Source organism: Macrobrachium rosenbergii, chromosome 57 (assembly GCF_040412425.1).
Source record: "Macrobrachium rosenbergii isolate ZJJX-2024 chromosome 57, ASM4041242v1, whole genome shotgun sequence".
Lineage (NCBI taxonomy): Eukaryota > Metazoa > Arthropoda > Malacostraca > Decapoda > Palaemonidae > Macrobrachium > Macrobrachium rosenbergii.
The window spans coordinates 6,131,749-6,144,877 of NC_089797.1; the positions used below are offsets into that span (position 1 = coordinate 6,131,749).

General features: G+C 36.7%; 1 protein-coding gene across 6 annotated transcripts in view; it reads left to right on the forward strand.

The window, feature by feature from the left end:
* Positions 1–783: 783 nt before the first annotated feature.
* Positions 784–13,129, forward strand: part of LOC136837069 (ectonucleoside triphosphate diphosphohydrolase 5-like) — a 47,736-nt gene continuing 35,390 nt past the window's right edge. The window contains exons 1-4 of one of the 6 annotated variants that reach the window (XM_067101669.1): positions 6,023–6,093; positions 6,311–6,533; positions 8,871–8,997; positions 10,141–10,308. In XM_067101669.1, coding sequence (XP_066957770.1) covers positions 6,408–6,533; positions 8,871–8,997; positions 10,141–10,308 — 421 coding nt within the window. In that variant the 5' untranslated portion in view covers positions 6,023–6,093; positions 6,311–6,407. Of the gene's footprint in view, positions 1,669–6,022; positions 6,534–8,870; positions 8,998–10,140; positions 10,309–13,129 lie in introns of those variants that run through there. The other 5 variants (XM_067101667.1, XM_067101672.1, XM_067101671.1 and 2 more) reach the window with 5 other exon arrangements.

A 13,129-nucleotide genomic window follows, 5' to 3' on the forward strand; every position in this document is an offset into this window, starting at 1 on the left:
TGTGGCCCACGTGGTTTGTTTTAGTAATATTGAGGACATTCATAACAAATCACTCCCACGGGAGAGATAGACCCATTAGTGTTTGTGCTCAGGTCCTGGTCAAAGTATCTGATTTGTTTACGGTAGAGTGAGGGTACATGTGTTAGCTTGTGTTTACCCTTTGGAAAATATGGTGGATGGGCATTTTGCAATTATTAAAAAGTTTACCAATCACTAGAAACTGCAAAACAAAACTGAGCGAATTGGTATGGCGCTTTGATTCAGAAAGTTTGTGCTAATATTTGATTTCACCAAACCTTGTAGTGCTTACGTGTTTAACCCATTTTGTTCTTGTTTTATATGTTTCTTTCATTTTTTGTCCATATGTGTTTATTCCTTCTGCTTTGACATCTTGAATCGTTAAATTTAATGATGCTTTGATTTTTGCATTCATGGCGAATCTCTTAAAATTCTCTCACGCTATGGTGCTCTGTGTGAACAAATAAAATAGAATTTTGCATCTGATATGGATTCCCTGTCAGTAAGTTGTCGTATTTATCGTCGTCATCATTAAGCATTCCAAAATAAACCCGCAATTAGACCGATGCTGGAGAATACGAGTGTAATTCTGGTTTCTGGCAGACCGAGGTTCAGGGGTCTATATTTTCTACGAACTCGATCTATTGTGGGTCGAGACTAGTAAATAATGTATAGCGCGTTCTTCCTCCACACTCATTCTATGGCATCAGGTGTGCTGATGCCCGGAAAAGCCACGAAACATGTGGGAAAATGCTTATGAATGTTAGTCTAAGTTAATCTAGGTGCGGAGCAGCTCACTGTAGCTGATCGGCGATATTCGGACTTCCACTGAAAGCTAGTGTTCATTCTGTGAAAAGAAATAAAAATGGATCTATATTCATGTGGAGTGAGTATTAGCTTGCATACGACCTTTCGCTTGTTGCTTGTTTGACTGCACACGTGATACTTTTTCGTTATTGCTCAATACACAGACCATCTTCAAGTGCCCTCTCTCTCTCTCATCTAAGCGAGCTTACGGGCCATTCCCAAACAAGTATTCCCAAAACGAGGTAAAACAGCCGATCTCTAGACCTTTGATAATATCATGACTTTTGCTCGTAAACATGCATTTATATCTTATCATGAAGTCACTGACAACTGATGAGTAAAAGCAAATTCCAGGATTGCAACAAGACCGAAAGTAAAGTAAAGGATGTATTTAGAGTGTTATTAGTAAATTTAAGTCACCGAATAATAATAAATTACCCGAATACCAACAGAAATATAAAGAAAAGGCAGAAACGTCTATAAATCATTCAGGGAATCGAGAATAATCGAAGGCAGCGAACAATACCGACGCCCCGAAAGAAACGACGTAATGGAATTTAGACTGACGAAATAAACCAAGGTACGAAAAGATGTTAAAAACAGAATAACATTCCTTAACAAGAAAGGAAAAAGCAAGGGTAGACTAAAAAGCGACAAACACGATCCGGGCCGCAGTGAACGATCCCACGGCACCATGGCAGATCGGTGACGGCAGGTCCGTAGTATTATCTCTACCTTTCCTGTGGACGCCTGGTATCGCACCTGGGTAAAAATAACAAGTCACATAACGCAAGTGTTTTCGGGCCACACCTGTACCACATGGAGGGAGTCAGACACAGAAAGGCAAGTGTTTTTCGTCGGGTTTTGTTCGAAGGTGTGAGAATTTATTCCAATGGTCGGTGGCGAGGCCTCCGTCATCGAAGGCCTAATGTAAACAATGTCTTTTGGGGTCGGTCGTTGGGTTGTTCATTTCTTGTGTGTTCTCTGTGTCGCCAAGATGATTAATTCTCTCCGTTTTATTCGCTAAATTGTTTCGGGTTAATTGTTGTCAGGTTGTTGGCTTCGTGAGTTATGACGTGGATACGGTGTAGGTTATTTACGAGTATTGTAAGATTGCCGGTATTCCGATCGTGGGCTGACCCGAATTATGCAATAAGCTGCATATAGGTCAGGATAATAATAATAATAGCATTAATAATACTAATAATAATAGTAATAGTAATAATAAATAATAATGATAATCATACTAATTCAATTTGGAGAAGAATAATTCTTGAAGTTCAGTGACCCAAGTAGCCAAGGTTAAGTAAGCTAATACAGAGAAGGAAATTTGAGAATTTAAGATTAGATTGTAAAACAGAAGTAAAAAATATATAAGACAAATCAACTGGTAAATATTAGTGCATGGTGCAATTATGGGCAGTGAAGTTAAACTTTAGCAAAACTAAAACTTTAGGCCTTAACAAAACTCGTAGTTATTTTTCATTAACATTTTTTGAAAATACACGAAAATCATTTAAAATTCTTGCTTGTAAATTTCATTTTTGGAAGTTTGATTAAGGCAAAATCTAGTCGCATACGATTGCGTAGGCTAGGCTACTAAAAAAAAGTCTTCCAAGATTTTTGGAGACCTGTCTATTCTTTTATTTCATATTTTGAATATTAGTCCCCTGTTTGGTCTTCAGCAGCTGACTTGCATCTTAAATTGTTGGACAAAAACTTGAGCTCTATTAAAACTTTTATCCCTGATCTTGATATCAATCTTTTGACACTGTCATTCAGTTAGTTCATTTAGTTCAACCTGTAAATTTCATAATTATGGTCATTCTTCGCATTCATATCTTCCACGACTTGTCCCGTTTCCAAAGTATTACTAGATACAGTTTGCAGTTGATCATAGGTCTCGTCTTTTCATCTGTAAGGTTCATTGTCTCACAGTTTTCTAGAAATTTTTAGTGCAAATGATGTTTTTTCTAAGGTACCGCCAACTGAAGGAGGGAGACAGTTAATAAGGCCCCTGAAACTCCATCCATGAGGTCCCACCCTAATATATATACCCTCTCATATACCTAAAAAGTAGAACATCAATATGCCCCCTATTTAACTTGACAAGTAGTTCTTACAGTTTGCCATTATTTTCCTTCTGTTTTCTCTTTAAAGTATATTTTTTTGATAGAAAATTTTCAGTAAAGTAATTGGTTTAAGTTTTTTGTGAAATGGCCAAAAGTTTTGGTAATTCATTTAATAATATATGGTACAATTTATTTTTGTTGAAATTTTGTGAAAATTAAGTGGAAAAAGCAGATTAGTGAGAATCGAGAAACCATTGTACAATACGATTATTGAAAATGTCACTTTGGAATTATCATGTGAAAGTGATGAAAGGTTTGTAAGAAGTTTCTTTTATGCCTCTGAGAGATGTGTTTTCTGTATACTATACTAGAAGTACAGGTATTTTTTAAAAATTTCAATCATCAAACCCCCAGTGCTGTGCAATGCAGATGGCCTCTGTGAAATTCCACCACTCATATCTCTCCTATGCGTTAACTTTCACAAAGCTTTGCTGATCTCTGGCCACCCATCTTATACAGTAGTTCTCATCTGTATAGTATGTCTGGACCTTTGAACTCTCTTGGTGCCCAGAGAAGCAAAGCTGACACTATCATATTCTATTTTTCTTGGGTTTGTGTGAAGGACACGTAAAAACCATCTCCTTCTTGTTACTTCTGTAAATTTATCCTGTGGTATTGGGTAATTAACCTTTTCCCTATATTATCACCCCATAATGTCATCTGACTCCTAATTTTCCTCAAAGCTTTATTGTCAGATCAACAAAATCTTATATGTTTATGCATGGTTATCTTCTGTTGTACCAAGTTTAACTGGAGTCCTTGAGCCACGGAGAAGTTGTGCTGATGAGGCACATGTGATTGACACACTGACGGAGAATGACTCGTCCTTACAACAGTAGAGATTACACTAGACTGATATATAATCATACTTTTTTTATGCAGTATTAATTTCTTGATTTCCAAATAATATCCAGCCCGTTCGCTGTTTGATTTGTCTTATAAGGTTTTTCTCTAAACTCCAACTCAAGCGAACCTGCATTGCATATCATCATCATCATCATTGCCTTTGTAACCTGAAGGGTCTCTATGAAGTAATGCCACTCATGTCTTTCCTGTGCTTTATCCCCACTCATCTTCAGCTTTCCCTGCTCTTAGTTCTCATCCAAGTAGGTCTGGGTGTTCCAGAGGGGTTTAGTGCCATCAGTGCACCTTTTAAACCTACCTACCTCTCAGTTTCCTTTCCAGTGCTGAATGACCTCATAGGTCTCAGTGCTTGGCCTTTGGCCTCAACTCTATATTCCATTCCATTCCTAAGGGATTGAGTGAAGGGCATGTCTAAGCCATCTCTCACTCTCTTTCATATACACAATAGTAACTCCTCCAACTCTTTCCTTGTATCTGACTCCTAATAATCTTCTTAAGAGCTTTATTCTATAATTGACAGTGTCTTTTCAGATATTGTTCCATTGTCATACTGTAGTTTGTATGATTCATGTCTGTATAACAATACAGCTCTTACTAGACTTATGTACAGAGTCATCTCAACTTAATGAACAGCTTGAGGTCTGCCTCTTCTGCTAAGTAATGAAATCCGCAAAGTAACAAAGACCTAAACAATAGGTTACCACAAGGATAACTCTGATTGGCTGTAGTCTAGTGCAATTCCATATAAAGTATCCCACAGTCTATCCTAACCAGTATTTTGTAGTAGTTATTATTCAGTTTGAATTATTGAATTATTGGATTACTTATCATTCAAAGTCAGATATATATCTGCAAAACGAAATACTTCTCACAGTATGTGTACAGTACATACCTATACCTACTTACGCTTACAAGATATGTAAAGTATTGTATACAGAACCCATACAATGTATATAAAACATGAACATTGTTTCTTTCTAAACATAATTATCCTAAGAAGGTTGGACCCACAGTAAGTGCATACATATTGTATCCTAACATGAGGGACAAAGAGAAAAGCATTAGTTGTGTGTGCATGTGCTTGTTCATTATCCACCCTCACAGGCATAGCCAGGAAAGTGTCAGTCCACATGAGTGCATGTGTTTCTCCGTTCACCATCCAGCCTGGCGGACATGAACATATTTTTATCGGACTTGTGCGAGTCCATTAAGTAATGAGATCTGCTAAGCTGAGGTCTGTTAAGTTTATACCACTGTCCATACAACAATACAGATCTTGTGAGACTTAAGTACAATCCTACTTTCATGCAGTTGGAGTCTGCTTGATTTTCCAAATCTTATTCGGCCTGTCCTGTGTTTGAATTACCCTTTTCAGGCTTTCACTAAGTTGCAACTCGAGAATTTGCACTGAATGTCATTGTTCCTAAATCCGTTACCATACAGGAAAGACTCTTCCTCATTTATCTTTTCTCCACGTAGTGTTATTTCATCCCTTTGTGCATGTTCTGTTCTCCTTATTTCTGTTTTCCGTAGATTAAGCTTTTAAGTTCCGTCTCTTCAGAAGTATGATGCATTTTGTTAAGCAAGCATTTTGTTGATTAAAACAGCATCATCTGCATGTCCAGAGTGTCAAGTCTTTCTTGTTAATCCAGTCTGAACCTTCTCTCCTATCTCAAAACACTTTCAAAATCCATGAGAAGTGCAAAGAGCAAAGATGACTTAACACACACACACTCTCTCTCTCTCTCTCTCTCTCTCTCTCTCTCTCTCTCTCTCTCTCTCTCTCTCTCTCTCTCTCTCTCTCTCTCTCTCTCTCTCTCTCTCTCTCTCTCTCTCTCTCTCTCTCTCTCTCTCTCTCTCTCTCTCTCTCTCTCTCTCTCTCTCTCTCTCAGTTGAATAATATTCTTTTTTAAGTTAGTTGTGTTCGTATTCCAATCATTTTACCAGGGTAATAAAACTTTTGTCTTAACTGACCAAGCTGCATTTACAGTTAGATCAGGAACCAAAAGATCTTTTGCTGTAATCATCCTGAAATCTATTTTGCCAGATGTTTTTGCATAATAGTGAATATTATGTAATTTATTTTTTTATAACTGTCATGCACATCTTTCAAACTCAACTTATGACAGACCTAAGTTTCGTCATCCTGCTTTCCTTTGGAGATGTGTTTATTTGAGTTACAAGTGTTGGAGCCACATGTTACACCTGCTCATGGCAGGCAGGTGTACAGTTAGCAGTTGCTTCACTTGCCGGTTCCCTGTCTTGTGATATCGTATAGACATCCTTATGCAGGAACTTACTTTTTTTATCGGCCATTAATGTTGAATACTGTTTTGTTTGTGGTAGCGGGTAGCGTACTTATCTGTGAAAATATGTTTTTGTGATGGAGTGATGGTTCCGTGATCTCGTTAATAGTAAATGATGTGTTTGTGATGTGGTATTGCATTGTCATTGTTCTTATGAGTTTTTTTATTCTTGTGCGAGAAAAGAGTAAAATTTTGTTGAAAGTCTGTGACATTTTGCTGAGAAAGCAAACTGTGGCGCTTAAGACTATAAGTTATAAGTTTCTGTGGTTTGCCCAGAAAAATGATGGAAAACAATTGTTTCGGTTTGAGGTCGAGAGGTGTTCATAAGTCACCTGCAGTGAAAAATGTACCAGAGCCTCCACTCTTTGATGACTCTGGAGAAGCTTGCTTTGTGGATATAGAAATGGTATGGGTTTGATGTTTTTTGAAAATTTCCATTGCTTTTAAATGACCTGTGTAGTGTCCCTTTTTTGAATTGCTTAAGTATATGGTATAGCGCTGTATTGTAAATATTTTTGCAGTGCAGCTGAACCTAACAGCTGAATCACTATCCATTGGAGGCATGAAATGCATATTAGTGCAAAATTTCTTTGAGGTGCATTCATCTGTGTTTTGTACACATTCTCACATATTGTTATTTGTCAAACTTCTTTATTCTGATCCGAACACACGATCAGTAATATCTACAATACTCAAGTAACTGGAGTTATATTCGTTTTGCTTGTATGGAAACTCTTAATTGCAGCATCCATGAACTTAATAGACAGAATTGGAATTAGCAGAAAACTTTTGCAAATTGAGCATTGCAGATGCACCTGTTGTCTTTAAAAAAAAAAATAAATAATAATAATAATAATAGTAACAATAACAATACTCAAGTCAAGGAGTACCTAATCATCACAGAAGACTGAAGATCAGATATCCTGAATTGAAGAAAGTGTAGTGTTTGAACTTGAGATCTAGGTTAGTGGTTAAAAGCCACAGAGATATATATATGCCCCTACCATCCCCCAGTTGAAGGCATGCCAAGAATGTTCTAAGGTAATCCATTCACTGCACATTCTCAGCGTGTTTTTTTTCAGAGGACAACAATAGGTTTTTCTTTGTTGTTTTGACTTATCACATGTGATGATAAAGAGTATTGTCTAAGTTACAGTGCGTGTTTTCAAGCTCTTGTTTTAAAATATATTTTCCCTTTTCCCTGTCGATTCGTTTATGGCGTATTAGAGATCTGGCATACTGATGTATGCTTTCGGTTTGAAAGCTTTGGATCCAAGTAATTTATAGACCTCCCAATATGATGCTTTGTAAAATTTATCTGTTAACAATTTGTTATGGATAGAAGTAACATGAATAGCCAGGTTGCATTTCTTGATAATTATTGATATGTATGTAATATGTATGTGTAATCTGTCATGTTTATAGGAACTATGGCTCCTCTCTATGTCCTGAAAGATTCTTACATTTGATGTCAAAAATGTTTGAATTTATTAACTGGCTCATTTGCCAAATGGCAATATAAAGTGATGCCTGTAGGCTTTTGGCATCAGTCCCAACCTAGATGTTATGAGGTGGAATTCACTTTGTTTCACACGTGACTGTACTTGGCATTTGTTAGGACTGTATTTTGGTAACCAGTATAAATGTATTACTCTATTATTGATATTACTGTTGCTATTTATTTGTAAAACGTGAAGCCTTTTCTCCTAATTGGGTAGCTTCAAAGAAAAGACATGATTTTGATCACTGCCAAATTCAAACTTTTCCTGCTGGATAGTGGGTGAACGTCCTGTGTAGATAGCATCCACGGTAGTTTCATGTGCTTGCACAGAAGGCTCATCAGCATTTTGCCAAACTCCCTCTACACAGACACACACTGCTCTATTCAGTCTCGTATTGTTAATATTTTCTAGGTAAGAGGACTATTTTTATACTTGTCACCAACGTGTTTTATCTTTTTTGCTGCGTGACAGATCCTAAAACAAACTGATCCATCCTTTCACCTGTGTTAATCTTCTTGGCCACTGCTGCGTGTGTGTCGACTTTTTCCACCCTTTTCGTTCTCCTTATGCCCTAAATCATGCAAACAGTTCATCTCGACATATTTTTCTTTTCCAAACTTCATTTCCATGAAGGAAGATCAGCTTAGGAACTCTTTCATAGATTAAACCTTGGCTCTCCTAGACACTCCAAGTTTCCTCCAGATCTTTCGCATATGTTGTGACACCTTCCTTGCTTCATCTATTCTGTGGTTTGCCTTTTATTTCATCGAGCCTTCGTCTGATTATGCTTATTCCCAAATACTTGCTGAAATTTACTACTAACATTCATTCACCCTTATAATAATGTTAGCCTTGCTTAGGTTTAGTTTAAGCTTTTCCTCTTGCTGATACCTTTAAACTCATTCACTAGCCTTCACAGTTTCTCTTCACTGTCCCCAATTAACACCTTTGTCAGCTGCCTGCTAACTTCAACCTCTCCACACTCCATTCACGAGCCATTATGTTATCTAACAGTTTTGCACTGTGATTCTAAGTGGTACATGATTGATGAGTTGTGTATTGAAAAAATTGATGTTGTTTTAGGAAAAAGAATTTTTTCTCATCCTGGCAGTAGCACTGAATGTTTTTAGTTTTTCTGTGCGAAACATCCGTTGACTTTGTGCAGTATTCGATATGCTGTTGCTCTCCCTCACATTAAAGAGAATGGCTTTAAATCACATTTAATTCTTTTTTGTCCACAGTCGGGGTCAGACATGAGTGCCGCTGCCAAAAGTGTCCGGTCGTCGGGAGCAGTCCACAGATCATTCCGTTTGGCTAGATTATTTTTTTACGCAGTTCTGTTTTCGCTCACCACGCTCGTCATACTTGGTTAGTTATGTTTTACACTTTGCTGTAGTAAGTTAGAGGCAAAATGATTTGTGCATGGGAAGTGTAGCATTAAAGTTTAACCCAACAATTGTACACTTTAAGAATTTTTGTCATTAACCAGCCGAAGTAGACATGTATAGTATATTGTTGCTATATTTTATTGTAAATTAGTTTAATGAGACCACTTTCATAGGTTTCAGAAGGATTTTTCTGAATGGGGTAAATATTGGAGGATTGTAAAGTTAAAGAAGTTAAATAGAAAGGGAAAGAATGAAAATTACTGTATAAGGTGGCAAGCAGTGTAACTGGGGCTGGTGGAATACTGGAAAGGATCTGCAGCAGGGAAATGGACATATACGAATACTTAGTTATTAAACCAGAGAAGTCTCAGGAACTGCCAGTACACTTTTTAATTTGGCCGAACAAATACTTTCTCATTGGCCTTGGCATTTAGTGATACCAAATCCTGGATTTCAGATGGATGATTATTTTTGTTTTCCACCTAATGTGTTTGTTGTAGCCCTCAGTGGCTCATATAAGAAAAAAAGATACTGTGGCCATAGCAGCCTGTGACATAGGCCATCATTGTATTTGTATGAAAATACAAATTGTTGTGTTACAATAACCAATTAGTAGTTTTTAAATGGGAGACTAACCAAGAATCTATGCAGAAGAAATTCCTTCAATTTCCAGGGAGTTAAGGATAGTCACTTGGAGCTGTGTATATTCTCATTAATGCAACTGGAGTTTTCTTAATTATTTTTCTTCATAGTCAGATTTTACAGTGGAAATTGAAAATTCTGAATTCTGAGAGTGAATGGTTGGAAGGAGTGATCAAACTTGTTGACACTTGAGTTTTTGGTTAGAGGAGGGGCTAGATTAAATGACAGTCCTTAACTGATATTGTCATGTAGAAGAAAAGGAAAACTAAAACAGAACCTGACCCTTAGAAAGTGGATGATGATTTTGTAAATGGAGAAATTATGACACTACTAACATCTTCATGTAACTGCTGCTGACAAGGTGATATGGAATTCAGGAATTGGTCTGTATATAGGTAGTATTTTGGAAGCCAGTATTGATATGAATCATAAATATTAAAAGGAAAATAACTTGTACAAACATTTTCCTCTCTTACCACAGTTACGCTAAACAACACATGGCCCTTAAAGAGTATTGGGCACAGCACGAACTCCCTGGACCGTGTGTCTGTTGCCCTTGGAGTGCAAGAGCGCGTGTATGCGGTTATCATAGATGCAGGTTCCACTGGTTCAAGGGTTCTGGCGTTTACATTCTTCAAAAGTTTAGCAGGTACGTGTGGCAGCGCTCAAACGTAGACACATCTGTGGATATGAGATATTAATATCGTCATTTCTTTTAAACGTAGTGGTCACATCATGACGGTGTTTTGTTTATTTGCCTTTAATCGGTCCGAGTTATCAGATTTTAAAATCACTTGTTCTTAGTGATTCTTATTGTACTGTGTGGTTTTGACCAGCTTATGCTTTTATTAATGGAAAGCGTTCCATACCTTACATTCTCATGAGATTGTAAATATTGGAATTTTAATTGTTTGTTAATGTTATTGGAAAGTTTTTTTTAATTTTTTGTCATTTACTTGCAGTTTTTAATTTTTTGTATATGTGCTAATGCTCCTTTTGATATAGTCTTGTTGTTTGTGGTGTCATGTATCCTTTAATTAACATAGTTCATTAAAATAGATGTGTACCTCATTTTTAATTTAAAATATAAGACACTGTTTAAGAACACCTGCATAATCCATGTGTATAAATATTTTCTGTGTCTTTTATGTGTCATCCCATAAATAATGGATCCTTCGCGAAGGAGTTTCCCATTTTCTGTAAACCATGGATGCTGAGAAAAGGCTGCATTGAAATGACAAAAATACTGAATTTAATGTTTGCTTATCTGAGATCGTAATTGACTTTGAAATAGGAATTTGAGAGAATTGTGTGTGCAAATGGTTGTTTGTTAATTTACTACCTTGGGAATGAGTGCAGATGAGTTATGGACGAAATATTTTATTCAACGGAAGATTTTATCCAACAGGAGTTTTATGGTACAGAAGTTGAGGGATTTTGATTTACTGTAGTTAGATGAATTTTCTTTATTGCAGTTTTATTTACTGTAATTACCAGTAGTTGTTTTAGGGGCGATAGCTGGAAATTATATTCAGTAGCAAGACTAGAAATATCTTGTAATGGGAAGTCAGAAGGTGTAAGAATGCTGGTATAGCAGGTTATTTTAAGAAACTCTTCTTTGCCTTGGTTTTTATTTAGTCATTGTTTAAAGCTTCAATGGATTTGAATTTTGAGTAGATTTGTGACTCTCAGTTGAATGAGTAATTTATTCCAGCCTTGTTTTTAAAATATTTAAAAAATACTTGACATTAAAGAATGAACCTGTAAGACCAGCACAGTATGTATGCCATTTGCAATTTTAAACTTATACACATAAACTGAAATATACTATTACAGAATCTGAATGTTGTTTTTTAAAGGTAATGTACAATTTTGAAAATGGTTGCTAGTACATATCAAAGTTGTGGTTCCATTAATCATGGTAAACACACGTTGCGATAATTATGATTGTTTATAAAAAACAGGCCATTGATGTACTGAAAAATTGCCGTATGTTGGGACCGGAGGCTGTGAGGTTTAGTTGCTTGTCAGTGGCGTAATCACTTGGTACTAAGCAGTGATATGTGGTAAGCTGCCTTTGTTTCATGGAACAGTTTGCTTACTTTGAGATAGTCCAGGTTCATTGAAAGGACATTTTCTTAGTTTTGTTCTTCAGTGTTTGTCTGTGAAATATATAAACCTTCGTCTTATAGTCCATAGGCAGGCAGAAAAAACAGGTATACAAGAACTGTGTTTCCCTCAGGCTGCATGATGTGGTCAAGTAGGCACATGACCCCCCCATGAAATCAGAGGACTCGGTCTATCATATCTGAGCACTCCCATAAGCATTTAGTTCACTGTGGAAGAAAATCCGTAAAATGGATGCCCATTGGCCTTGGGGGGCCTAAAGCAAACTGGCACTGTAAAAGTTTAGTGGGATATACCCTTGCTTAGTGCTATGCATTTTACATCACTCACAAGCAGTTTCAGCACTCATATGGCCTATTGGCATCTTAAGTTAGGGATCATGACACATATGTTCATCTGTGCTTGATATTTTATCCAAAGCTAACTGGTTTATCATTCCAGATCAGGGTCACAATAAGTAGTTTTTTCTTTTGATCAACAGTTGGCTGGAAATTATGGTTTGTCACCAAGGCTGGAATCTTAATAAGGGATGATTCAAGAGAAGATTGTGGTGGGTCTGTGAAATCAGAGGTGATTTAGAGGGCGAAAGCTTGAAAAAAGAAAGGCATTATATAGTAGTGGAGTGCAGCTTGATTATTATAGGCTAGGGAGTTTCTGCTGTGGCTTTCTGGTGCTTTTACTAATGCAGCATTGAAGTTTATAAACATTGTGAAGTGATAGAAAGCATATTGAGTAACAAGAGTAATTGCTTTGCCCCAGGACTTTCGGGTGAGCTTAAGTTTTACTTTTGAAGGGTGTTGAATGAATGCTAGTAAACTGGAATATTTAGTTAGGTGAGCTCATGTAATTTTGCCTGCCAAAGCAATGCTAATCAGCCTTGAGCTTTGCCTTACACCTTGCTGAAATAGGAGAAAAAATTTGAAAGCGTTCAGTTTTGAAATTTGTTTCACATTAATTCAACGGTGATGGCTACTATTTTACCTTGATGGTACATCAAGTGTAAGGTCTCGCTAAGTTTATGGTCAGAAGAAAGTTGTAATGTAATTCTGGAGCAGTGATCAAATACACTTACAAGTTTGCACGGCAGGTTAAGAAGCAGCAGGAAGCACCATTTTATTATACGTTCTGTGTTTAAGACTGCTTCGATATAAGAAAGACCTATTTTAGGCAAACAAAAGAAATTGCTGTAATGTTATGATAAGTATAACTTTGAACTGATTGTAATTCATTTGATGAAAAGTAAGGCTTTACAATACTTTGAACAAGACATATGGGAAGAATGTAGGCAAAGATTTACTGGTGCTTACCTGTATTTTTATAGAAAAGTCAGTGTTTTCTTCATA